General features: G+C 48.5%; 1 protein-coding gene across 4 annotated transcripts in view; it reads left to right on the top strand.

Annotated features, from left to right (window-relative positions):
• LOC105473574 (growth arrest specific 7) overlaps positions 1–26450 on the top strand; it is a 291097-nt gene that overhangs the window by 210024 nt on the left and 54623 nt on the right. For all 4 annotated transcript variants that reach the window (XM_011727397.2, XM_011727401.2, XM_011727399.2 and 1 more), the window contains exons 3-4: positions 6081–6161; positions 18556–18641. In XM_011727397.2, the coding sequence (XP_011725699.1) occupies positions 6081–6161; positions 18556–18641 (167 nt within the window). The remainder of the gene's footprint in view (positions 1–6080; positions 6162–18555; positions 18642–26450) is intronic.

Raw genomic sequence — 26450 nt, 5'->3', positions numbered from 1 at the left:
CTTCTGCCTAGCTCGCTGTTTTTAAATTTTATTATTACTCTTTTAAAGAAGGAGCCTCTGTGCTCTGAAACTCAGATTTACAAACTCTTCAACCTTTCAACTAGACTGTAACTTTACAAGTTATTCGTTCACTCACTCATTCATTCATTTATTCATTTATAGAGATGGGGTCTTGCTGTGTTGTCCAGACTGGACTTGAACTCCTGGATCCTCTTACATCAGCCTCCCAAGTAGCTGGGACTACAGGCGTGTGCCACTGTGCCCAGCTGTCTGTATAGGTTATATTCTATGTGGGGTAGACATTGTCATTTGCTGATGAGAAGATGAACATATTTGTCACTCAGCATTGATGCTAAAATAGTACCTCCCTTAGACTGGTTTCTTCCATGGCCAGTTCATTTGTATATGTTTGGCTTTCTGGGTCTCAGCGGAAGAGATCTGAATGGAGTTCTAGTTATCACTAGGAAAAAATGTGTTTTGTGTGAATTGGGTGGGGTGGGAAGAGGCTCCCCAGAGTACATCTCACTTCTTCCACTCTGACCGCACTGTTCCTCCTAGAGCCTTGGGGGCCTGTGTGGCCATGGCTCTGTTAGTAGAGTCCGGGCAGTCATCCGGGGTGACCTAAGACCGCAGGGATGGACGTCCAGAGAATGCAAAAGGGCCTCAATCCAGCGTCTTTTGAGGCCTGGAGCTGTCGCTTCAGTCTTACCGTGACTTGGTCAAGGAGGCTGGTATGTTGTAAGCAGATTAGGGAGTCCTGTGTTGGAAAAGACCTGGACACGACTTTCTCCCTGTGGGTGGCATGGTCATCTGGGGTGACTTGTCCTGCTGCTGGTGATGTCACCCAGCCAGAGCCCCAGTGGCTCTCTCCAGATGTCTGCGTGGCCTGGCCTGGCTCGGCTCAGCTCCATCCCTGCCGCAGGCTCACAGTGTCTTTGGGTTTTAGATTGGTCAGAGCTCACCAAGACAAGGAAATGGACTGGACTGAATCCTTCAGGCAGCTGCATCGTCCCTGATGGGGCCTATTTGGAGGTTAGAGTGGAGGGATAGGATACTTACGGAGACTCCAGCTTTTGGAGGGTCTGGGAGTGACCAGGCCAGTGAGGGCAGGGAAAGGGGCCTCCCATTGGGTCCCCACATGGACAGCAGCATTCAGACTGCAGGCCAGCATCCACCTAGGGTTTCAGAGCCTCCTCCTGCAGCCCCCAGAGCTACTGGCTGCCGTCCTGGCTGCCGCTGCTGCTGGTAGTTCCCTTCACAGGAGGGCTCAAGGATGTGGGGTGGGGAGAGGAACAAGGACCAGCAGCTTCTCTGCTAAATAGTCCAGATCTTAGTTTGGGTCCACAGTGGTTGGTGGTGGCTCGCAGGTAGTAGGCAAACAGTGATGGGTGAATGGGTGCAAGGATGGAAAGAGTCGTCAGTGCGTGAATTGTGAACGTCTGCTCCAACCAGAAGATAAAAGGCAGTGTCTGTGCGTCAGCTGGTGGGACTTCCTTTTAAAATAAGGTCAATGGTGTCAGCCACCGAAGGGGTGGTGGCAGCGGTACAAAGGGAAAGTTTTTGGGGACCTTTTTCCTGCTGTGTATTCCTGGAGAGCTGAAGAGCACATCAGGTCGGAATCTCTCTTGTGCTGTCACAACGTCCATCTTTCTGTTGGCCCATCTGTCCTTGCATCCTTCAGACCAGGTGCCATGTTTGAGAGGGCGAACCGGCCATGGCTTCGGCCCTCAAGGAGATAAGGTGTTAAGGTTAGGATCTGAGCTGTCTGAGGGATGGACAAAGTGCTGATTGCCTACAAAAAAGCTGGATGGAATGCGTGTGTTGGGGGACTTAGGTCAGGTTCTCAAAAAGACTTGAGGTGGATTTATTTGCAGGAGTTTCAGTAGGGTGTGTGCTCCTGGGAGCAACCCCTGGGGAAGGAAGGAAGCAGCATTGCAATGCGGCCACCAAGGAGGCCTCGGCCCCTCCATGGGGAGCTCTGAGCTGGGAGGGGCTTTCAGAATTGTTTGATCTGAAACAAGGGGATTGGTGGGCCTTTGATCCCCTCTCACCCCAGTCATAAGATGTGCACCCTGCACCCCTACCCTAGGCATAGCCTTGGGCGTGGCAGCTCTCTTTGGCTAAGGGCAGTGCCTTGAGAGGGACTCAGCTATGAGCCCCTGCAGCCGGAGAGATTTGGGTGGTGCACTACAGCACCCACTCTACAGAATCTGGGGAAGAACTCTTTGCAGGGAAGAAGAGCAATCCTGGTAGGCTGCATGGTGGAGGAGACATTTTGGTTGAGACTTGATGAGTGAACAAGGTTGTGATATCCAGGGATGGGGAGCAGGAGGCAGTGAGCGTGAGTGAATAATACAGGAAAGGTTTATTCAGAGATCAGCGAGGCAAGTTAACTGGGCCTGAAGTGAAGCCAGTGGGATGTCAGTCTGGATGCAGTTGGGGTTGGGACCCTGGAGCACTTTGCCAGGAGAGCAGTGGACTTCGGAATTGATTCTGTATGCCGTGTTGGAAAGGAGCCAGCCAGGGATTTTCGCTGTTGAGTGACCTCTGGTGAAAGCTGGGCTCTAGGGTGACTGGTCCACTAGCTGTGAGTGGATGGATTTCAAGAGGCAGGCAGACTCGCTGTGGAGTGACATGGAGAGGAGGAGAGGAACGTGATGGAGGGGCATCTCCAGACCCTGGGAACCAATTAGATATGAGGGATGGGACATAGGGTGGAGCTGGTGATGGTGAGTGAGCCCTGTCCCTGGGTGTCCAGGGGCTGCCAGGGAACCCAGGGAACCCAGGAGGAGAGGGTGGAGAGGGGAACCCAGTCTTGACTCTGTGGATGTGAAGGCAACGGTGCGGCCTCTAGGCAGGCCTGATGCAATGGGCAGGAGAGAAGAGAAGCCTCCCTAGGAAAGAGCCTGAGGCTGGATGGTGCCTCTGCCTCCTGAGGATGCCCGCCTCTCCTGGGGATGCCTGCCTGTCCTGGGGATGCCTGCCTCTCCTGGGGATGCCCACTTCGCTGCTTTTGCTCATCTAAGCTCCACCGGGCTTATCTCTGTTTTATTTAATGCTGGGATAGCACATACCATGTGCCCAATGTGAGCCTAAGTGCTTTGCACAGGTGAACCCAATTAATGCTCTTTCCCACCCTGCTTAGGTACCATTTTCATCCCCATTTTATAGTTGAGGAAAACAAAATACAGAGTTCAGGTGATTCCAGAGGTCACTCAGCTTATGAATGGCTGATGACGTGGGCCCTAAGCGGGCAGTGGTCTTTGAAGTAAGTTCTCGAAGGCTTCCTGCTCTTGCCAGCCAGTGCGTCCCTGGGGGAAGCTCCGAAGCCCTCTGGCAGCCTCTCTCCCTGTCACTCCTCATAAAAGACCCTACTACTCTCTTGTTTATGTTCACACCTTCTCTGCTTTCCAGATCACCCTCAGTTCTGTTTTCTCTCCCTTGAGACATGAAGGGACAATATTACCCCCTGTTACGCCTGCCCCTGGAGCCCAGGTTCACGAAACCCAAACCATGAGCCTTAAGACCACCCATCACAGCTAGAGAGCGGGAATATTGGGGCCTAAGAGACCAAGTAGCTGAACCTCTTTGTTTTGGATGAAGCATCAGAGGACCAGAGGGATGGTGTGATCTGCCTAGGGCTGCACGGTCGTGTAGGAGCGAAGTTGAGTCAAGAACCCAGTTTGGTTTTTATTGTTGGAAACAATTGAATTTTCAGTAATAGGATTTTTAACTAATGTTATAGCCTCATGTCAGACTAACTTTAAAAATGACTTAGCGCTAGAGGAATGTATGTGGGCCTTTGGTATTAATATAGTATCTCCTTTGGGTGGATACCTTATTGAAATCATTTTACATAGGAGGAAACTGAGGCATGGAGAGTAAGTAGCTTGGCCAAGGATAGTGGTGGTGAGAGGCAGAACTGGATTCAAACCCAGGCAATCTGGCTCTAGAATCACCGCACTAAACAGAGCCTAACCACTTTGTTATACTGATTTTGGAAAGATTTTTAAATTTATTTTTATTTTTACTTTATTTATTTATTATTGGGATGGAGTCTGTCTCTATCGCCCAGGCTGGAGTGCAGTGGTGCAGTCTCAGCTCCCTGCAACCTCTACCTCCTGGGACCAAGCGATTCTCGTGCCCCAGCCTCCTGAGTAGCTGGGATTATAGGCACGTGCATCACGCCCAGCTAATTTTTGTATTTTTAGTAGAGATGAGGTTTCACCGTGTTGGCCAGGCTGGTCTCGAACTCCTGACCTCAAGTGGTCCGCCCACCTTGGCCTTCCAAAGTGCTGAGATTACAGGCATGAGCTGCTGCAGCCAGTCTATTTTTATTTTTTGAGACAGGATCATGCTCTGTCACCCAGGCTGGAGTGTAATGGTACAATCATGGCTTATTGCAGCCTCGACTTCCCGGGCTCCAGTAATCCTCCCAGCTCAGCCTCCCAAGTAGCTGGGACCACAGGCACATGCTACCACACCTGGCTAATTTGTGTATTTTTGGTAGAGATAGGGTTTCACCATGTTGCCCAGGCTGGTCTCAAACTCCTGAGCTTAAGCAATTCACCCACCTCAGCCTCCCAAAGTAATGAGATTATGGGCGTGAGCCACTGCGCCTGGACAGATTTTGGAAAGATATTCACAAAAATTGATACGTGAAAAGAATCTACAGTTCGGTTTTGTCTTATTTTAAAGAGGAACATATGCTTAGAAAACCAGTCAACATACGGATACTAAAATGTTGATGGTGATGACCTCTGAATGGTGGGATGATGGGTGATATTTATTTTTGTGTGTTTTCTTGCATTATCAAATGTATATAGTGAGAAAGTATTATTTTTATCACTAGATAACTTCATAAGAAGCCCTGTGCATGGCAGTGAAATGGGTAAAGTGGTGTTTGGGGGACAATACTGTAGTTGCAGTATTAGTTCTCTCTCTTTCTCTTTCTTTCTCTCTTTCTCTCTCCCTCTTCCTCCTCCTCCTCCTCCTTCCTCTTCCTTCCTCCTCCTCCTCCTTCCTCCTCCTCCTCCTTCCTCCTCCTCCTCCTTCCTCCTCCTTCCCCCCTCCCTCCTCCTTCCCCCCTCCCTCCCTCCCTCCCTCCCTCCCTCCCTCCCTCTCTCCCTCCCTCCCTCCCTCTCTCTCTCTCTCGCTCTCTCTCTCTCTCGCTCTCTCTCTCTCTCTCATCTCACTCTGTCTCCCAGGCTGGAGTGCAGTGGCACAATCTCAGCTCACTGCAACCTCTGTCTCCCAGGTTCAAAGATTCTCCTGCCTCAGCCTCCCAAGTAGCTAGGACCACAGGCACGCACCACCACGCCTGGCTAATTTTTGTATTTTTAATGGAGACAGGATTTCACCATGTTGGCCAGGCTGATCTCGAACTCCTGACCTCAAGTGATCTGCCCACCTAAGGCCTCCCACAGTGCTGGGATTACAGCTGGGAGCCTCCGTGCCCGGCCAGTTTTCTTTCTGATCAGAGCCTGTAGCAGGGCATTGGAAGAGGGAGAGGTGACCAGGCAAATTCAGCAGTTACAGCTCAAATGAGACGTAGAACTGCGAAATCAGGAAGAAACTTGGAAGTCACCCCAGGTGGCAGAGGGCCCCTGTCTCTTTACAGACTCTTAAGCCAGTGTTCTTTCGTCTGTGCTTTGGAGTTTCAGGTAACAGTGGACATTCAGGGAGAAATTCCTAGTTGGCAACTTCAGGGCTCCAGGAGAAGAGTCTAGAGCCTCGAGACAAAGTGAGGGTGAATGAAGAGGCAGGTTGGGGCAGAGGATGTTTCAGAGGATCTTGACCTCTCAACAGGAAGTCCAGCTCCTTCTGGCCCCAGCCTCATCGAGAAGGATCCCCAGCAAAAAGCAGCTCTGGTCATGGGATGGTGGTGGGCGGCAAGGAGCAGGAAGGGAGATGGATGGATATGGGAGGAGAAAGCAGGGTCCTGTCTGGCCAGAGTTGGGGAGGAGGGCGATTGACTATCTCTATTTTCTCCAGCTCTGACCATCTCCTTCTGCTCTGTGAAACTCTGGTTCTGCCCTGTGGCAGTCTCAAAGTGATTTTCTTTGTTCTTCTTTCACCAGAGACCACCTGGGAACGTCCCAGCAGTTTTCCTGGGATTCCAGCCAGCCCTGGCTCTCACAGGAGCTCTCTGCCTCCAGCAGGTAATGTCCAATATCTGCTTTGGGGCAAGTGGGAGGGCCCTGACACCACCTTCAGTGGAGAGGCTGAGATTATGGGTCCTGGGTCTTAAACCTGGCTGATGTAGGAAACCCAGGGAGGGGTCGGGCCTGGTGGGGGGTCCATAAGGCCTGCTGCCAAGCAGGTTGGAGTCTCCCTGGCAGTGCCAGCAGCAGCTCTGGTGGCCTCCTGCACACTCCTCATCAGGCGCTTAGCAGGAGGAGATGGCTGGGGAAGGTGAGGTATCAGAGTTCTTTCCTGTCTGTCAGGGGCAGGAAGACCTGAAGTGTGGACAGAACTGCTCTATGTGCCTCTTGTGGACATCACAGAGTACAAGCTAAAAGGAGGCAGACGTTTACAAGGCAGCTTTCAAATAAAACACCTGAAACAGTGTGAGGGAGACCTTGTGAGGGTGTGAGTTCCCCATCTGCAAAGGTAATCAAGCACAGGCAGTCGAGATGGACATTCTTTTTTGTTTGTTTGTTTTTATTTTGAGACAGAGTCTCATTCTGTCACCCAGGCTGGAGTGCAGTGGTGCAGTCTCGGCTCACTGCAACCTCTCCCTCCCGCGTTCAAGCGATTCTTGTTTCTCAGCCTCCCGAGTAGCTGGGATTACAGGTGCGCACTGTCACGCCCGGCTAATTTGTGTATTTTTAGTAGAGACGGGGTTTCGCCATGTTGACCAGGCTGGTCTTGAGCTCCTGGCCTCAAGTGATCCACCCGTTTTGGCCTCTCAAAGTGCTGGGATTAAAGGTGTGAGCCACCGCGCCAAGCCAAAATGGACATTCCTATAATAGGTGGAAGGTTTGTCCAGGGGGCTCTTGGGAGACACCTAGGTCTGAGATTCTGGAAGGCAGGTTATGGGACCCATCAGCAGGGAGAACAATATCTGTTTTCATGTGGCTTTTGAAAATGTCACCTCCTCCAAGAAGCCTTCCCTGACCACTCAATTTAGAGCCCTCACCCAGTCACTTTAGATCACAGCCGCCTGCTGTTTTAACACCCCCAGCATCCTGTTCCTCGTTGATCTTCACTCTCCCGTGCTAGACTGTAAGCTCCCTGAGGGCAGGGACTTGTCTGTTTCTTTTGTGGTATCTTCAGTCCCCAGAGCCTGGCTTCCACGTTGAGCTAATTTGCCTGTGTCTCCACCATCCTATGGTGTGTGAAGCACACTTGTTGGTTTTCGACTTCAGGAGTCAATCTGGCAGCAGAGCATGAAAATCAAGGTTGTGGTTGGGGCTGGGAATTTAATCTTTAATGCCTTGAGCGTGACAGTCTCAGCTTCTGTGGAAGGGAGGTGAGGGCCTGCGTAAAGTTCTCAGAAGAAAAAGTAATCCGTGGTCTGAATAGTTTACCTGAAGCAGCACAGGGAACCACAGGAAGGACCAGAGGTAATCACAGGACTCTGGAATACTGGATCGGAAGAGGGAGGCGGGACGCAATGCGAGTGGCCAGATCCTCACCTTTCAGAGCAGGGAGTCTTTGGATATTGTCTGCCATTGAGACCTGAAGACGTGAAAGAGCACATTCAAAGCGTATTGCTTAGGCATATGACAGCTGCCAGCAGAAGAGCTCAAAACTGGAAATGATGGGAAAATATTACCTCTAGAAAATCAGCCGAGGTGCGGGAGAGGTGATATGAACATGGGTGTTTTCTATCAAAAATTATTTTAGGCTTTCAAAAGCATTTTCTTTATATTTACATTATTACTTAAATTTTTAAAATAAGAAAGGAACCCCCTAGTGGGGGAGGGACATGGGGCAGCTATCACTGCCCCATGTCCCTCCCATGTCTCCTAGGGAGACAGTGAGTGCTGCCGTCTCAGACCAAGTCCCCAGAAATGAGCCTGTTCGTGCTGTAGCTACCGTGTGGCAGCAGGCAGTTCTGAGCCCACTGGCTTCTCTTTCACTGTGTTTTTTTTTTTCTGAGACAGAGTCTCGCTCTGTCGCCCAGGCTAGAGTACAGTGGCGCGATCTCGGCTCACTGCAAGCTCCGCCTCCCGGGTTCGAGCCATTCTCCTGCCTCAGCCTCCTGAGTAGCTGGGACTACAGGCGCCCGCCACCGCGCCCGGCTAATTTTTTTTTGTATTTTTAGTAGAGACGGGGTTTCACCGTGTTAGCCAGGATGGTCTCGATCTCCTGACCTCGTGATCCGCCCGCCTTGGCCTCCCAAAGTGCTGAGATTACAGGCGTGAGCCACCGCGCCCGGCCTCTTTCGCTGTTGTTCTTGTGTGTGTGTGTGTGTGTGTGTTTTTAACAATCAAAATGCCAGTGAATGACGCAAGGTGCGTCCTCTTTCCTGGCTGGCTCCAGGCCAGCCAGACACCAAAAAGGAAACCCAGCTGTCTTTTCCAGCCAGAGTGGTCCGGGAAGGAGGACGGGACAGGGAGGCCGGCAGAGGGAGGCTTGGACGTGTAGAGATGGCGGGTGTGACTCACAGCCTGCCCCGTTGGTGGGTTGGTCGAGATTTGCCTTTAGAGTGATGGGATCACTTCTCCAAAGCCCGCTCTCCTGGCACCCCTCCACAGGGAGCATCTTGTCCTCTCTGCTGCTGATGGGGGCTGTCCTGCAGAAGGGGGGCTCACAGGAGGTACCTCCAGTCCGTGGCTTAGAGGCCTGGGTTTAACAGGCTCCCTTCTTTACCCTACAAGCGTATCAAGAGCCTCTCTCCATCCAGCACTGCACTGTGTGCTGGGTCCCTAAAGGGGGCTGAGAAAGGTGGGGAGATGGATGGAGAGGGTCAGATGTAGAGACAAGAATGGGTAGCATGGCCAAGGCTAGACCGAGTGTGTTGACAACGTCCCCCCTCTGCCCCACCCCCAGGGTGCTGAGGTAGTATCTCCTAAGGTGGAATCCTTGGGATCCCAGATCTATCCATGCTCCATGAAGGAGGATGAAGACGGACAGGCACATGAGCATTCTGAAGACTGCAGGAAGGCCTGAAATGAAGAAACCTATTTAACTCAAGTGCTTTTAGTGCTTTGTTTGTTTGCAACATACCACGTATGTCTTAAGCCTTCCTCCCTCTATTGGGTGACTTTGCCTACCAGGGGACGTTCGGCAATGTCTGGAGATATTTTTGACTGTCAGCACTGCGGGGAGGTGCTACAGGCGTTTAGTGGGTAGAGGCCAGGGATGCTGCTGAACATCCCACGATGCACAGCAAAGTCTTCACCACAACGTATCACCCAGCCCTAAATGTTTACTAGTGCCGAGGTGGAGAAGCTCTGTTGTAGAGTGACCCAGAGCATCAGTTCAGCGCTGCTCAAGGGTTCCCGGACCACGGCCCATTGAAGCAAGCAGCAGTAGCTCCCTACATCAGAGAATCCTGTGTCATTGATTCTAAGACGTATGTTTTCCCCTGACATATTAATATCTTGGAAGTCAGATGGATCTTACAATCAATAGTATATACTAGTTTATTAGAGACATGGTCTTGCTCTGTTACTCAGGCTGGAATACAGTATCATGGTCATAGCTCACTGCAGCCTCCTCCTCCAGGGCTCAAGCAGTCCTCCTGTTTCAGCCTCCCAAGTAGCTGGAACTACAGGCATGTGCCACCACACCCAAGCTAATTTTCTTATTTTAGTATTTTTTTTATAGAGACAGTGTTTTGCCATATTGCTCAGACTGGTTTTGAACTCCTGGGCTCAAGTGATCTCCCAAAATTACCCAGATTACAGACATGAGACACTGCTAGTCTCAATCACTGGCATCCTAGATTTGTGAAATTACAATTTGTTAAACTGGGGCCTTGAGCATGTTTCTCCTTGCCAGGCCTCATTTGCCCCATTCATAAACTTGAGGGCCTGCAGGGAGATCAAATGAGGCCCCGCCCATCCATGCATGCTTTTGGATTCTTTTGTTTGTTTGAGGTAGGGTCTTGCTCTGTTGCCCAGGCTGGAGTGCAGTGGTGTGATCTTGGCTCACTGCAGCCTTGACCTCCTGGGCTCAAGTGATCATCCTACCTCAGCTTCCCGATTAGCTGGGACTATAGGCACGTGCCACCTTGCCCAGCTAATTTTTAAAGGATTTTTCATAGAGACAAGGTCTCACTATATTGCCCAGGCTGGTTTCAAACTCCCAGACTCAATTGATACTCCAGCCTCAGCCTCCGAAAGTGCTGGGGTTACAGGCATGAGCCACCATACCCAGCTGGCTTTACTTTTGTGTTGTAGTTTTGTAAACTTCTAGAGAGAGTTTGAAGCGCCACCCACAGACAGAGCTGGTTCATTCTTATTCGTGCAGGTTTGTTGGATGCTGCTAAGCACAGGCAGCCAGGTTGCCAGCTGGGAAGAAAGTTCTAGAAACATGCCCAGAGTCCTCCCCCAAAGCCCCCCTCCCCAACCTCCGTACAAACTAGACTCCAGTCTTTGAATGTTGGGTGCTACTTAGGATCAGCCCTGGGCTGGGGACTTTGCCTGCATTCCATCCTTTAATATCACCAGAGTTATGGGAGCTGTGTTTATTCAGTAGCTTTGCTAGAGGCGTTTAATGCCAGGCTCTCTGGGTGAGACCCGCCTGAGTAAGAAGTAAAGTTTAAACCAAAACAGAACACCTAAGACGCCATTCAGTAACTGCTGCAAATATTAAAAATCCTCTTTGGGCTGGGCTTAACGTGCAGTGTGGAAATACTGATTTGTAGAGAGGAACAGTAACAGGCAAAGGGAAAGAAAATGAGTGAAAAGGGAGATGCTGGGAGTGTTCATATATGAGTCACTGGGTAGAATGAAGACGGTACAGGGCAGTGTTGTCCAGTAGAACCCTCTGTGACAGTATAAGCATTCTTTCTCTACGCCTTCCAATATGGTAGCCACTAGCCACGTGTGGCTATTGAGTACTTGAAATGTGATTGGTATGCGCAAGGAGCTGAATTTTTCATGTACTTTAATAACTTTTCAAAATTTGGGGAACAGTTTTTAAAGCTATAAAGCTATGAAGACAGTAAGTTCCCTTGCCTTCTTGACTTAGTTCCCCCGGTTGACATCTTACATAACCACAGTACATCTGTCAAAACCGTGAAATTGACATCGTGCGTTACAAGTAACTGAATGTTAGACTTTATTAAGATGTCATGAGTTCTCCCATTCATATCCTTTTTCTGTTTTCGGATCCAGTCCTGGAAATCATATTGCATTTAGATTTTATTTAAATTTGATTTGTTTACATTCAAATAGGCACCTGTGGCTTTTGTGTCAACAGTGCACATGTGGAAAGTGAATTCCTTTCTGAGCGTCTGGGCCTGGGATGGGCATTGAACTTACATGTTTTTCTTAAGGATAAAAGAAATCTATTATTTACTGAGGTTGTCCTGGCGGGCGGTTGTGGGAGTGTTTCAGGAAACATGGGTTCAGGATCTGGCTTTGCTCAGCCTTGGGGCGTCAGCCCACTGAGAGATCATCCTTAGGCCTCCAGTAGCCTCAGGGAACCCAGATTAAAGGGGAGAGAACAAGTGCCTTTGCGGAGACTGAAGGGCAAGGAGGACCTTCCTTTGAGCCTGAGGAGCCGGCCAGGGGTATGGTTAGGGAGACAGCTGTGCTTCCTCTGAGCAGGGTCTCTCTGGGGAGGGGGCTCTGGAACCGAGAGCCTCACCCTCACCCACACCTTCTTCTCCAGATCGGGAAGCCTGGACCAGCTCTCCTCTCCCCTGCAGGAGCAAAGGAAGACCCTCGCTTATTGCAGAATTAGCCAGTCTCAGGTTCAAAGCAGCTTCCCCAGCGCTCTGACTCAGACCTCACCACCGACTCCAGGAAAGGCCGCAACACCCTCTGTTGGAAGAAGTGCATGTTCCCCTAGAACCAGTGTCCTTGCTGGCTGAGGTTCCTGGGACATTACAAAGGCCTGTTTAACCTCTGATGTCCTGGAAAGCAGCCATAGAACTGTTCACAACCGTGTGGGACAATCTTTTATCAGTTCTGTCTTTGGGAACGCAGTTGACATTTTAGACAACCAGGAGAGACAGGACCAGGTGGCCAGAGAGAAATTTCTAGGACAGAAATGTATTTATATAAAACTTCTCCCCTAAATGGACAGGGGCAGACAGTGGATCCTCCTGAGAAGGTGAGCGTGGTGACCAAGGAAACTGCGAGGCCTTCCAGGGCGTGGTGGGAGGAAGGAGGCTGTAATTGTGCCCTGTGTCATCAGACTGGATGAGCACAGAACTGCCCCACTTCAAACCTTGCATTCTATGGCCATGGCTATGTGTCCCAAAGTGGATTTCACGGTAGCCCTGCTGTATTTCCCTAAATGGGTTCTGCGTCTGTGTGCGTGGAGGCATGTTGCATGCTGTTGCCTTGTTTGAGATTTCAAGCACATGTCAGCATATTCTGAAAGGCCTACTGTAAATAAACTCAATCGGAATAATGGGGTGTTTGTCCTAAATTCTTTGGACTGTAACACTGACCCATTACCATCATCGCATAACACTTACAATACACATCCTGGCAGAATTGCTGTCCTGTTTAACACACCTGGGGAAATACTAGGCTTCACCATGTTTAATATGTGATAGATGGGGAAAGAGGACGGGTGGAAGGAAGGAAAAGGGAGGGGGTGAGAAAGAAGGAGGAAAGGAGGACTGGTGGAAGGAGGGGAGGAAGGAAAAAGGGAAGGAGGAGGGGAAGGGAGGGAGGGAAGAAGAGAGGGGAAGAGAAAAAGAGGGAAGCGAGGATTTCAACAATCAGAGCTTCAGCACTCCCAGGTTCCTTAACTTTGTTTTTTTTGTTTGTTTTGGAGACAGACTTTCACACTTGTTGCCCAGGCTGGAGTGCAATGCCACCATCTCGGCTCACTGCAACCTCCGCCTCCCAGATTCAAGCAATTCTCCTGCCTCAGCCTCCCAAGTAGCTGGGATTACAGGCATGCGCCACCACCCCTGGCTAATTTTTGTATTTTAGTAGAGATGGGGTTTCACCATGTTGGTCAGGCTGGTCTCGAACTCCTGACCTCAAGTGAGCCGCCCTCCTCAGCCTCCCAAAGTGCTGGGATTACAGGCGTGAGCCACCGCGCCCGGCCACCAGGTTCCTTACCTTGATGAATGAAATTACTGTATTTATTCCAGAGACAGGAGAAATTAGGCCAGACCTACAGGAGGTTTAATAAGAGAGTGTTCATGGCTGATTTTCTTACGTTCTTTCGGGTTCCTGGGGGAACAGGAACCTGGAGAGTAGGGCTCTGACTTTTTCCATCAGGGATCGATACTGACATACGGAAGCCGAGCTGCGGGCGGGGGTGAGCCCTGGGTGGCGAAGCTGCTGGCGCTTCTTTGTTGCTTGGTCTTTCTTGATAACATTTCATATTCTCCTTTCTTCTCTGTGTCTGTTTACTTCTCCCTACCCAGACCTCCCTCTCTTCTTTTCTACCCAAATATCTGTCCCCTCCTCTCATTAGACACCTCCTAAGCCCTCTCAAGTTGCTTAACTGCCCATAAGGCACATGAAGTGTGTGGGTGCCTGTGTGTACTATTTGTAGTTGAAGCTGCTAAGGTTACTAACTAGATAGAGCTTTTAGTTCCCTTTTTAAAAATCCTAAAAACAGCTGAATGTGACATTTGCCTGTTTTTTTTTTTTTCCTTGTATCTCCAGACTGAATCATGTTCCCTTTATGAGCGATCCTTGACCAGTTTCATTTTTCCTCCCCGAGAGGCTAGGGGCCCCAGAAGCACCCACTTCTGGCCTCATTTGTTCTGCGGCTGACCCTGGGTGAGCTGGGAGCCCCGAGGACAGGGAATGGCAATGAGGAATGCCGTGGGTGAAGGTTGCCGGGATCTTGTGGGTTGTAACTGTCTAGATCTCCACTGAGACGTGTTCTGAATGTGCCCGGGAGAGTGGTACGCAGCCAGACAGGGTGTCGGAGGAGAGCTGCTGCGTGGGGAGAAAGGGTCGAATGGAAAATTATGTTTTCTTTCCTAGTAATTGTTTTGACATGAGCGGTAATTAGCTATCAGCTGACAGACCAGAACCGAAGTGAGAACAAGGGATTGGATTAGGGGCGAAACGTCTCCCCTTTATACAGTTCCTGGTGGCTGCAATTGTGGGGAAACACTGGGGCAGAGGAGAGGCAGGACTGAACATGCATTTGGAGGGTCTAGGGAGGGAGGGAGTCTGGGTCTCCTCAGGAGCTGGGATAACCTTGGTTCATGGGGACTCAGCGTTATCAAAGATATTTATTACCTACTCAGGTAAAAACTTGTGCATTTCATTTTCGACAGCAGATTAAACATGGTTCCCTTGTGTATTGTTTGATTTTAAGATCAAGGTCATGTTGGCTTTGTAAAATAGACCTAGAAGACTGCCACACATTTCTATGCCTGGGTATTTCTTTCTTGAGTGTGTGAATGAATTTGCCCATCAAACCATCTGGGTCCAGTGCGTTTTGGGAGGAGGCCATTTTTCAAAGGTTTTACTTCTTTTTGGCATCTCTTGAAACCCTTTTGATGATTTGAATCTCATGGGAGGTTTGGTGTTGAAGATATAGAATTCTAAGTCATAGGTTCTTGCATTTAAAAAGTTTCTACTGTAAGTACAGCACGGTGGCTCACGCCTGTAATCCCAGCACTTTGGGAGGCTGAGGCTGGCGGATCACTTGAGGTCAGGAGTTCGAGACCAGCCTGGTCAACACAATGAAACCCCGTCTCCACTAAAAATACAAACATTAGCTGGGCATGGTGGCGGGTGTCTGTAATCCCAGCTACTCGGGAGGCTGAGGCAGGAGAATCACTTGAACCTGGGAGGCGGAGGTCACAGTAAGCCGAGATCACGCCATTACACTCCAGCCTGGGCAATGAAGCAAGACTCTGTCTCAAAAAAAAAAAGACAAAGTTTCTACTATATTTGTTGTGTCATTGTTTTCTTTCTAATCCCTAATTCTGAGCATTTGTATTCTCTTTCCCTCTCAAATTACCCTGGCTTATCTGCTGTTTTTATTGTTGTGATACACACACACTGAACCAGTCATGGTTTGCTAATGGTCTCCTGTCTCCTGACTCAGTAATTTCTGTTGCCACTTTTCTATTCCTTTCTCCTGTTTTGTTTTGGCGTATTTTATTGGCCTTTAAACTTTTTCCCTAAAATCTTAAGTTGAATGTTTAGTCCATTTATTTTTGTTGCTTTGGGTTTGGTAATGAAAAAAATAAGGCTGTGGATTTTCCTCTCAAGTATAATTCAGACTTTATCCCATTTGTTTTGATATATTCTTCTTTATTATTTTCTAAATATTGTGTAATTACAGTTTTAAATTCCTTTTTGATCTGGCATTATTTAAGAGGGCAGTTTCTTACATTTCCAAGTGTTTAGGAGTTGGGGGGATGGGGATCTTGTATATTTATTCTTTCATTATTATTATCTACTTTTATTGCTTTCCTGGTCAAAGAATGTGGCCTGTGTTTTTTCTGCCTTTTGCCATTTATTGACAGTTTATTTGTGGCTTAAATATGACCACGTTTTTAAATGTTCCAGGGCTTCCTGGCAGAAGATATTGCCTTTGTTTGTAGGATGTGATGTTTACTACATCTATTTCAATCAGCCCTTTAAATTAAATTATTTGGGTCTTCTTTATCCTCCTTGCTTCTGTCTGTTAATCAGTCCTAAACTGAAAGCACTGTTCTGAGGTTTTCTTCTGTTGTCTTTAGGTCTTTCGGCATCTGTGTTTTATCCATTTCGGTTCTATGCTATTTGATAAAATTTCTCGGCTCTCATGCCCTCATTGTGGGGTGTATTTATCATCAGGCTCATGTCCTTCCTGGCATAGCTTGATGCCAGTTGGAGTGGATTCTCCTTCACCCCTTCAGCATTCTCCCTGTTGCTGTTGGAATCCTGGCCTCTCCTCTTAAGCTGCCTTCATAGCGGGTGGATGGTGTCTGCACTTGGCCAGCTGCTCCAGGGGCATGGGTGTGGCCCAGGCTTGTAGCTGGCCCTGCAGGGTGGATTTCTTGTTTCTTGTTGCTTCCTCAAGCTTCCACTGCACTAGGGGCCTGCTGTGGGTCAGCTTTCTATTTCCTTGGGATGTGTGCAACCACCTTATTCTGGAGTGGAGGGCAAACACTGTAGCTCAGGGAGAAGCCCGGCTGCCCACAGGCACTCGGCTGCAGGTGGCCCCGCTTGGCCCCTGGAGTTTTCACTGCAGGTGCTGGAGAATGGGGCACCGCCTGAGCAGGAGACGGGTTCTCTGTGGAACAGGCTTCGTCATCCCATTGCCCAGCGCTTGCCTTCAGCCCTTGTCGCTCCAGATGAGTAGGTGTTGGTGGTAACTTTCAGCCATATTCTCCTGTGCTTCCTGCCACGCTATAGAGTTTTCTCTAGAAGAGTCGTGAGTTGGACATCAGTGTATAGATCTTCCTCCAGTCTGACCCGCATTGTATATACGTGTTGGCAATTACTTGAAGCCTGGGTCACGGGGATGGTGCATTGTTCTGGTCTCTAGAGGTCAGGCAGGCTTGTGGTTCCTGGGGACTCAATTCAGGAATGAAAGCAATGACCTTCCCCTTCTGCATGCCTCTGCTCCCCCACTTTCTTGAGACAGGGTGTCACACTCTGAAGTGTGGGCTGGAGCGTAGTGGCACAATCACAGTTCACTGCAGCTTCCACCTCCCAGGCTCGAGCTATTCTCCTACCTCAGCCTCCCAAGTTACTAGAACTATAGACATGAGCCACCACACCCAGCTAATTAAAAAAATTATTATTTTTTAGAGATGGGGTCTCACTGTGTTGTCCAGGCTGATCTTAAACTCCTGGGCTCAAGCAATCCTCCCTCTGCCCCCCAAAGTGCTGGGATGACAGGCGTGAGCCACTGCCCCTGGCCATCCCTCCCTTTTAAATTTTTTTTTATATTTTTTCTATTGTTAAAAATAGAGATGGGGTCTCACTATGTTGCCCAGGCTGGTTTGGAACTCCTGGACTCAAGCAGTCCTCCCGCCTCCACCTTACAAAGTACTGGGATTACAGGCGTGAGCTACCGCACCCTGCCTTTCATCCTTCCCTTTTTAAAACGAAGTGCTTTATGACTACTTATAACTTTTGCAATTATCCTTTGTTGGATTCTCACATCAACACAGTAGGTCAGGAGACTAGGTAGAATTATCCCCATTTTACAGGTACAGAAGCTGAGGGTCACAGAGGAGAAGCTGCTCATCTAAGCTTATGTAGTTATATTCCTATGAAAGCGGTACCACCTGGGAATTGAGATCACGTGGGTCCCAGTGTGACTTCGTGATGTCAGGAGCGTGCGTGCGGCGGCATTGGGGCTTGAAACCATCCATGCTGGGTGTGTCTTTGGCACAGGAATCGGCAGATACTACATATCAGGGCGTCCCCATCCCTTGGAGTGCAAATGTTGGGAGCATAAGTGAGTGTCCCCCAAGAGACATAAAGTTACAAGGGTAGAATTTTAGAATCTCAGATAATGTTTTTGTTTTGTTTGTTTGTTTGTTTTGAGATGGAGTTTTGCTCTTGTTGCCCAGGCTGGAGTATAATGGCGCCATCTCAGCTCGCTGCAACCTCCACCTCCTGGGCTCAAGCGATTCTCCTGCCTCAGCCTCCTGAGTAGCTGGGATTACAGGCGTGTGCCACCACTCCTAGCTAATTTTTTTGTGCTTTCAGTAGAGACGGGGTTTCCCAATGTTGGTCAGGTTGGTCTCAAACTCCTGACCTCAGGTGATCTGCCCACCTCGGCCTCCCAAAGCTCTGGGATTACAGGCATGAGCCACCGTGCCAGGCTGGTCTCGAACTCCTGACCTCAGATGATCCACCTGCCGTGGCCTCACAAACTTCTGGGATTACAGACATGAGCCCCTGTTCCAAGCCAGGTTATGTATTTTTAATTCTAGAAGAACGGTGACTCAAGAATGAAGTGCATATGACCACCTGACTATTAATTGACAGAGCCTAATTTCACGGTGGCCAATCAATCCAGTCCTCTTTCCAGTACACTCACATTCCGCTGCTCTGAGTTTGAGGGTGGAGAAGTTATTAAGAAAGGTGAGGGAAATGGTCGGAAGGTGGTGGAGATACCCCCGCCCCAACTTTACGGAGGGAGATTGGACCCGTGATTGGCATTTGTAACTACAACTGATGTGGTATTTGTAACAATGGCAGCTGGACCATAGTGACCTCCCCTCCTGTTAGGCACATTCCTTTTGCTCTTGGGTTAAAGAAGAAACTCAGGCCCCTAAGAATTCGGTAACTTGGGTGCTGAGGATTGGAGAGATAGGCCCATTTCCAGCTCTGCAGATACAGATAAGATGAGATCCTAAGGGATAGCCTTCTCCACACAAGACCTCTCAGAGCCAGGGAAGGAGGTGGGAAAAGGGGCTGCAGTGGACAAAAGGCGGGGGTGCCCGTCTGTGGCCCACACAGCATCTGAGCCGTGTCTCTGTCCCTGCAGTGAATGGATACCACGCGTCAGGGACCCCAGCGCACCCTCCAGAGACTGCCCACATGAGTGTCCGAAAATCCACCGGTGATTCCCAGGTAAGGGGTCCTGTTAAGGGAGGTATAGAACTCGCCACTTCTGCAGACCCAGGAAGGCTTCATTACAGACAAGTCCGTCATGGGAGTCCAGGTGGCTGCAGCCCAGTTCTGCCCCCAAGTAGAAAGTGGTTGCTGTATCTGGGTGGTTTCAGTGTTCCCTGATGGGGAGAGGGTTGGGTGATTGTGTTTTATTGGTTTTCTAGAAGTCGAGGGTGGTTTGGAGGAGGGGCTGACGGGGATGGGGTTGAAACCATTAGGACAGAGAGTTCCATTCTCTGGTCTGGATTCCTGCTACCTGAAGCCTGTGTTTCTCATCACTTTAAGAGTATGGATGTGCCAGACAATTTTCATTTTCTCTACCCTACCCTTCCCACGGCCAGATTACCCAGAATGGAATTTAGTAAAATTTGATCATCTCATTTGGTCAACTAGCATAGAGACACCTATGAGATGGAAGGAAATGGGAGTATGTTGTACAATTTCCAAACTGTTTTCTCAGTCTCCGTCCTACTTGATGCTTATGCAAACACGTGAGTTAGTCGTCAGTAACAGCTCAAGGTATGCATGAGGTCACCGAGGCTCCAACCGGTTTTGTGACCTGTGCAGGCTCACAGGATTACTCAGTGGTTAGACTGGACCTTGATGTCAATGCTTACGGCTTTTCTAGTTGCATTAAGCTCTGCCTAAAAAACTGAGGACTAGCCTTATTTAGTCTCCCCATAAATTATCAGGAAGATGTTCTCAATGAAGCTTCCAAACTCCAGTAACCTTTTCCAGGAATTAAAATGCCAGAACCCTGGGGGTGATCATGAAAATGATGACAATAATGGTCATTGATGAGGATCATGATGATAATATTGATGATGTTGATGATGACAGTAGCTGCTTGTGCAGTGGATTCTATGTACCAGTCACTGGAAGAAGGAAATCTATACTTAACATAAGGAAAAATGACTGGAAGAAAAATAAACCGGAATATTGATGATGATTCTGTCTGCATCTGAGACCATGAGACATTTGGCAACATCTGGAGACCCATTGGCTGTTAGTCTAATCAGCTGAAATGTGACACTCAGCTTTAACATGGACAAGAGTGTTAATCTGGGGGAACATTATTAAGTCGTTCTCTTAGGAGGCTGAGTGTTGGGCTTCGATTCAGCTCAGTGAACTCTGGAAAAGAATTTGGACCTCAGTGTAGGTCAGGACTTCTTATGTTTTGATGGACTTAGAGTGAGCTGGGCCTCTTGTTAAAATGCAGATTCTAATCCAGGAGATCTAGGGTAGGGTGGGGGCTGAGCCAGCCCCGAGGTGATGCTGATACTGTAGGTCTGAGCACCACTCCTGAGCAGGGGACTAGCAGTCAGTAGCACACAGCTGGCCTGTCAGTCCCCTTCTCTCCTCTGCTCACATCGCCCATCATGAATCAACCCTGGCTTTGTATGTTTCCTGCTGAGCCCCCAGCTTGCCTTCTCAACACAGATTCTGTTAACTTGTTTGGAGTGAAACTTGTCTCCTGATTTGAGACTCTTTCGGAAGACGTCAGCTTGAATTCGGATGTGGTTCAGCAACAATGACAGAAAATCTGATGCTACCCTCGGCATCATCGGGAAGAATATGAGAAAGAGCTCCCCACCCTCAAAATCATTCTTTCTTCCCTAACAAAACATAATCCCTTCTGAAATACTATGAAGTTGTTACTCATCCATTTTAAAGAATGGGCAATGGTATAACTGGCATCTCAGAAGCTGATTTAACAGTGTGCATTATAAGCCATCGACACGGGGATTCCTCATCTAGTGTCTGTTCTTGGGGTATCTTGAGGGGTTCTGATTTATGTGCAAGGCTGTTCACTCCAGCATTATTTACAGCACCGTAACACTGGGCCCAGCCTAACTGTCCCGCAACAGGGGATGGGTAAAAGGAATTATGGCGCTGGAAGTTAGCCAGTGATATCACACAACCATTAGCAAGCATGCTTCTGAAGAAAATGCAATAATTTGGGAAAGTACTCACAACATAATACAGAGTAAAAAAAGTAGGACACACATTGCATGTATAGTCAGTCTTATTTGGCAGAAGGAAATCTATACTTAGGAAGAAGGACTAGAAGAAAAATAAACTGGAAAATGTGTGGTGGCTTTGCATCTGAGATCGTGGCTATCAGGAGACATTTGTCAATGTCTGGAGACATTTGGATTGTCACACCTGGGGAGCGGATGCTACTGGCAACTAGTGGGCAGACACCAGTGATGATGCTCAGTATCTCGCAATGCACGCACGACAACAAAGAATCGCTCAACTTGGAAACATGAATTGTGCTGAAGTTGAGAAACGTTGGTCTGCGATCGTGGGCCATTTTATCTTCTTTACACTTCTCGCTATGTTTCAAATTTCCTAAAATGAACACATTTTCCTTTTATAGAAGATAGATACAATTTTTTATTTTAAAAAAAAAAAAAAAGCTACAAAGTAGGTACCAGTACGGGGAATTCAGGAGAGGCGAGCTCTAGAGACTCAGGCCCGGATAGCTAGTGGCTGCCTAAAGACAGGCAGATTGAGTCAGACTCTTTTTGGACGGTAATCTTGGTTGCTGAGGTATCTTCCAGGTAACAAAAATAAATCATGCAGTACATGGAGAGGGCGAATGTGCATTGTTCACCAGTCCCAGGATTGGGAGGTAGAATGTCATTCTTTTAGGCTGTGAAAAGGTAACGATTGGATATAAAAGCTACTACTTTTTAAAATAATAATAAAAATAAAAAGTAGGAAACAGGGTCTCCCTGTGTTGCCTGTGCTGGAATGCACTGGCTGTTCACAGAGGTGATCGTAGCTCACTGTGGCCTCAGCTTGGAACTGCTGGGCTCAGACAGTCCTCCCGCCTCAGCCTCCGGAGTGGCTGGGACTGCAGGCACAGGCCACCGTGCCCAGCTAGCTACTACTTTTTGTCCTGGTTTGTGAACCTGCAGACTGGTTATCCAAAAAGGTGCCAAGAGTTAAACATAGAAAAACGTTGAGAAGGTTCAGTGTTTACAGAGAGCACTTGGCAACAAAGGGTGCTCAGGTATAGACCCCACTCCAACCTGCAGACGAGTAGATTCACCATCCCTGCTCTCAGTTACCACCCATGATAACTACACTTAAACATCAGTAAATGAATAAAGGAGCAAAGGAACACTTGGGATGCGGTGTGTGGGGTGGGTAAAGTGGCATGTTCAGGGTTACCATGATGAAAGCTAGACTGGAAAGCCCCAGATCTCAAAACCCCGTTTGTGATCTCTTTCCGCCCCCTTCTTAGCTGCCCCTCCTTGAGCAAGCTGATCAGGAAGATTAGAATGTTTGGGGAGGTGGAGGCCGGGCGCGGTGGCTTAAGCCTGTAATCCCAGCACTTTGGGGGACCGAGACGGGCGGATCACGAGGTCAGGAGATCGAGACCATCCTGGCTAACACGGTGAAACCCCGTCTCTACTGAAACAACAACAACAACAAAATAGACAGGCGAGGTGGCGGGCGCCTGTAGTCCCAGCTACTTGGGAGGCTGAGGCAGGAGAATGGCATAAACCCGGGAGGCGGAGCTTGCAGTGAGCTGAGATCCGGCCACTGCACTCCAGCCTGGGCGACAGAGCGAGACTCCGTCTCAAAACAAAACAAAAACAAAAAAGAATGTTTGGAGAGTGTGAGGGGTGGGGACAGGGACTTTCCATGGATACCAGTAGCGTGTCCCCACCGTGCTGTGTCATGGGGAGGACTGATAGCGGGTGCCTCACAGTTCCTGAGGGTGCATGCCCTGCTCCTTCACTCAACCCTGGGAGACCTGGATGGGTGGGCACAGGTGGTGGTGATCTGGTGCCACCCAGTGGAGGGTTTCAATTCTGCAGCCCTGGGGCAGTCGGCCCAGGTACTGGATAAATGCAGCCCACCTGATTGGGGGGCAGAGGCAAAGGATCAAAGGCCAATTGTCTTATTTATTTATTTTAAGTTCTGGGATACATGTGCAGAACGTGCAGGTTTGTTACGTAGGTATACATGCGCCATGGTGGTTTGCTGCACCTGTCACCCTGTCATCTAGGTTTTAAGCCCCGCACGCAGTAGGTATTTGTCCTAATGCTCTCCCTCCCCTTACCCTCCATGCCCCAATAGGCCCCAGTGTGTGATGTTCCCCCACCAGTATCCGTGTGTTCTCATTGTTCAGCTCCCACTTATAAGTGAGAACATGCAGTGTTTGGTTTTCTGTTCCTGTGTTTGCTGAGATTGTTGGCCTCCAGCTTCATCCATGTCCCTGCAAAGGACATGAGCTCATTCTTTTTTATGGCTGCATAGTATTCCATCGTGCATATGTGCCACATTTTCTTTATCCAATCCATCATTGATGGGCATTTGGGTTGGTTCCAAGTCTTTGCTATTGTAAACAGCGTAGCAATAAACATGTGTGCATGTGTCTTCATGGTAGATGGTTTATATTCCTTTGGGTATACTCAGTAATAGGATTGCTGGGTCAAATGGTATTTCCAGTTCTACAGCAAAGGCTAATAGGCTTACTGCCTTTGCAGAATCACGTCTTAGCCGGTCCCTTCTCTTCCTGCCCACCAGTGCCTGGGCCTTTTTGTGGTCCACGTTTCAGTTGTTCTGGCTTCTCACGAACTTCCCAGAAAGACCCTTAGACACAGGAGAGAAGAGAGAGAATGGGACGAAGGGCTTGGAAACTTAAGGGATCCTTTGGAGCATGGAGTTCAAAGTGGAGAAAGAAGTGAGATGTTTAATCTCCGCCACCTCCTACCTACCTCAATAATTCAGTAACACATGTTCTTATTGAGCAGTTTCGGTCTTTGTCAGGCACTGAGACATAGGTGATATCTATATCCCTGCCTTGATGGAGTTTTATGGCTGGCGTGGGAAAAAGAGCAGATAAATAATGGTGCAATTTCAGCAGTGATAAGGGCTGGAGGAAGTGGATGCTGTGAGAACCTAGCCTGGTGCAGGCAATGTCAGGAATGGACACCTTAAGAAAATATACCTATTCTAAGACTGGAATGATGAGCAAGGGTTTCACTTGGCAAAGAGGTGGAGAAAGAATGGCTTTTCCAGGAGAGGGAATAGCATCATGGATGCCTGGAGGCAGGAAGGAGGAACCGTGTTTTCAAAGAACTCACGGAGACCCAGTACAGCTGCGGCTTACTAAATTAGCAGGCACAGGGAGGGTGGGAAGTGAGGCTGGGGTAGTCTGCACAGGCCTACCACGAGGAGCTCAGGGGCTATCCTAACTGCACTGGGAAGCCTTTGCGGGGTTTTGTATGAGATCCCATCTGCTGAAGGGATGGGATCCAGATTATTGGCAGGGGGAGGAAATGGGCTGAGAAGACATTTGGAGTGGGGGTCTTGCCGAATCACTAGTGAATGACCCACTCCAGTTTACCGAGCACTTCCTGTGTAGTATCACCCCCTGCCAGGCCTCAGGGTGACGCAGTGATGCCCAGGTGGGGTGTCGTGACCCCTGGGCAGGCCTTTACAAAATAAATGGAGGAGAAGAGTTTTCTGGAATCATAGGCAAAGGAAATTTAAAACAAATACTCTTATTATAGGCATTTGCAAGCCTTTACAAAAGTAGAGGGAATATATAATAAAGTACCACAAATCTATTAATTAAGCCCAACGATTACCTGCCTTTGGCCAATCTCGTTTTATTTGTGCTCCCATCCCCTCCCCCAATCCCCTTGCCCTCCACCCCCTAGATTATTTTAAGGCACATTTCTGCCTTACTGTTTCAAATGCAAATATTTGAGAATGTATCTTCCAGGAAGAAGACATAATGATAATACTATTATCATATTTAAGAAAACATTAGTTCAATAATATCACCTAATATATACACTCCAGATTCCTCAATTGTCTCAAAAAATGCTTTTTTTTTTTTTTTTTTTTAAAGAAAAAAGAGAGGGGTGGGTCTTGTTCTGTCCCTCAGGCTGCAGTACAGTGACACCATTATAACTCGTGAATCCTAGAACTCCTGGGCTCAAGCAATCCTCCCACCTCAACCTCTCAAAGCACTAGGATTACAGGCGTGTGCCACCTTACAGCCATGCATCACCACACCTGGTCCCCAAATCCCTTTTTTAGCTGCTTTTCTCCCCAGTCCAGGATCCATTCAAGTTCACACACAGATATGTTGGTTGCTGTGTCTCTTCAGTTTCTCTCTCTCTCTCCCCCTAAATCTGCTTTATTGAGCTATAATTCACCTACCCATACAATTCACCCATTTACAAGGTACAATTCAGTGTTTTTTTTACTGTATTTACAAAGTTGTACAGCCATTATCAGATCAATTTTAGAACATTTCATCACCCCAAACAGAATCCTCTGAAGACTTAGGCAGCCCCTAATCTTTCTGTCTCTATGGAATTGCCTCTTCTGGACATTTCCTATAATGGTATCATACTGTCTGTGGTCTTTTGTGTCTGGCCTCTGTCACCTGGAACTCCAAGGTGCATTCACGTCGTGGCATGGATCAGCACTCCATTCTTTTTTATGGCTGAAGAATATTCTGTCATATGGATAGAATGTTTCATCCAAGTCGTTGCCTCAGTCTGTCGCCTCTACACTCGATCCCTTACACCTTTTTTTCTTTTGTTTTTCATCACCTTGACAATTTATGTTTGAGGAGTCCAGGTCAGGTGTCTTGTAGAAGAACCTGCATTCTTGATCTGACTGTTCTCTTATGTTTAGGTTCAGGTTCTGCAGTCTGGGCAAGAATGCTGGACAGGGCATGTGGGGTTCTTAAGGCATTTGGAGGCACAGCCACCCAGGTTAGCACCCTGCTCATGAGGCTCAGTTTGCACTCTCGGTTAAGGTGCTGGCTGCCAGATTTCTCCTTCGCAGGGGTACATTTTTCCCTTTCTAATTTGTCAGTCATCTGTGAGGTGCCAGTTAAGACCCTGTGAATATCCTGTGCCCTGACAATCGTTCCATCCGCTGCTTTCAGCGTCCATGAGGATTGCGGTCTGAATCCTCTTTGACACTGGGGTTTGCAAATGGTGGTCATCAATTTCTTGTACATTTTTTTATTGGCGTTCTTCTGAAATAAATGTTCTCTCCCCTCCCCCTTGGAGTGAGTTAGTGAGTTGCAGTCATTCATTCATACTTGTGCTCAAATCGTCCCACATTTGGCCTGTGGGAGCCCTTTTAAGTTGTTTAGTTCTTTTGTTATCTCTCCATTATTCTTTTTTTTTTTTTTTTTTTTTTTTGAGACGGAGTCTCACGCTGTTGCCCAGGCTGGAGTGCAGTGGCGCGATCTCGGCTCACTGCAAGCTCCGCCTCCCGGGTTCCCGCCATTCTCCTGCCTCAGCCTCCTGAGTAGCTGGGACTACAGGCGCCCGCCACCGCACCCGGCTAATTTTTTGTATTTTTAGTAGAGACGGGGTTTCACTGTGGTCTCGATCTCCTGACCTTGTGATCCGCCCGCCTCGGCCTCCCAAAGTGCTGGGATTACAGGCTTGAGCCACTGCGCCCGGCCTTCTCCATTATTCTTTGAATACTTTCTTACATCTTTGTACACTAAGATATTCCAAATACCTTGCCTTTGGAATTAGTACCAAGGAGCTTCCGATAATATTTGGAAACCAATTTCTAGCCAGTAGGTGTTGTCACTGTGATGAGATGTCATTCCTTCTGGGCCCTTTCAGTGGAGCATTATGAGAGTGTGTATGTCACGTGTGTGTGTGTGTGTGTGTGTGTATACATATATAATGCATGTGATACGTATATGAAGTTGGAGCAGTAGGCACAGGTTATCAGCAGCACAGGCAGAGCCTAAGATTG

The sequence above is a fragment of the Macaca nemestrina genome, chromosome 17, assembly GCF_043159975.1.
Source record: "Macaca nemestrina isolate mMacNem1 chromosome 17, mMacNem.hap1, whole genome shotgun sequence".
Taxonomy (NCBI): domain Eukaryota; kingdom Metazoa; phylum Chordata; class Mammalia; order Primates; family Cercopithecidae; genus Macaca; species Macaca nemestrina.
The sequence above is the reverse complement of the archived record's forward strand: the minus strand, read 5'-3'. Positions and strand labels throughout refer to the sequence as shown.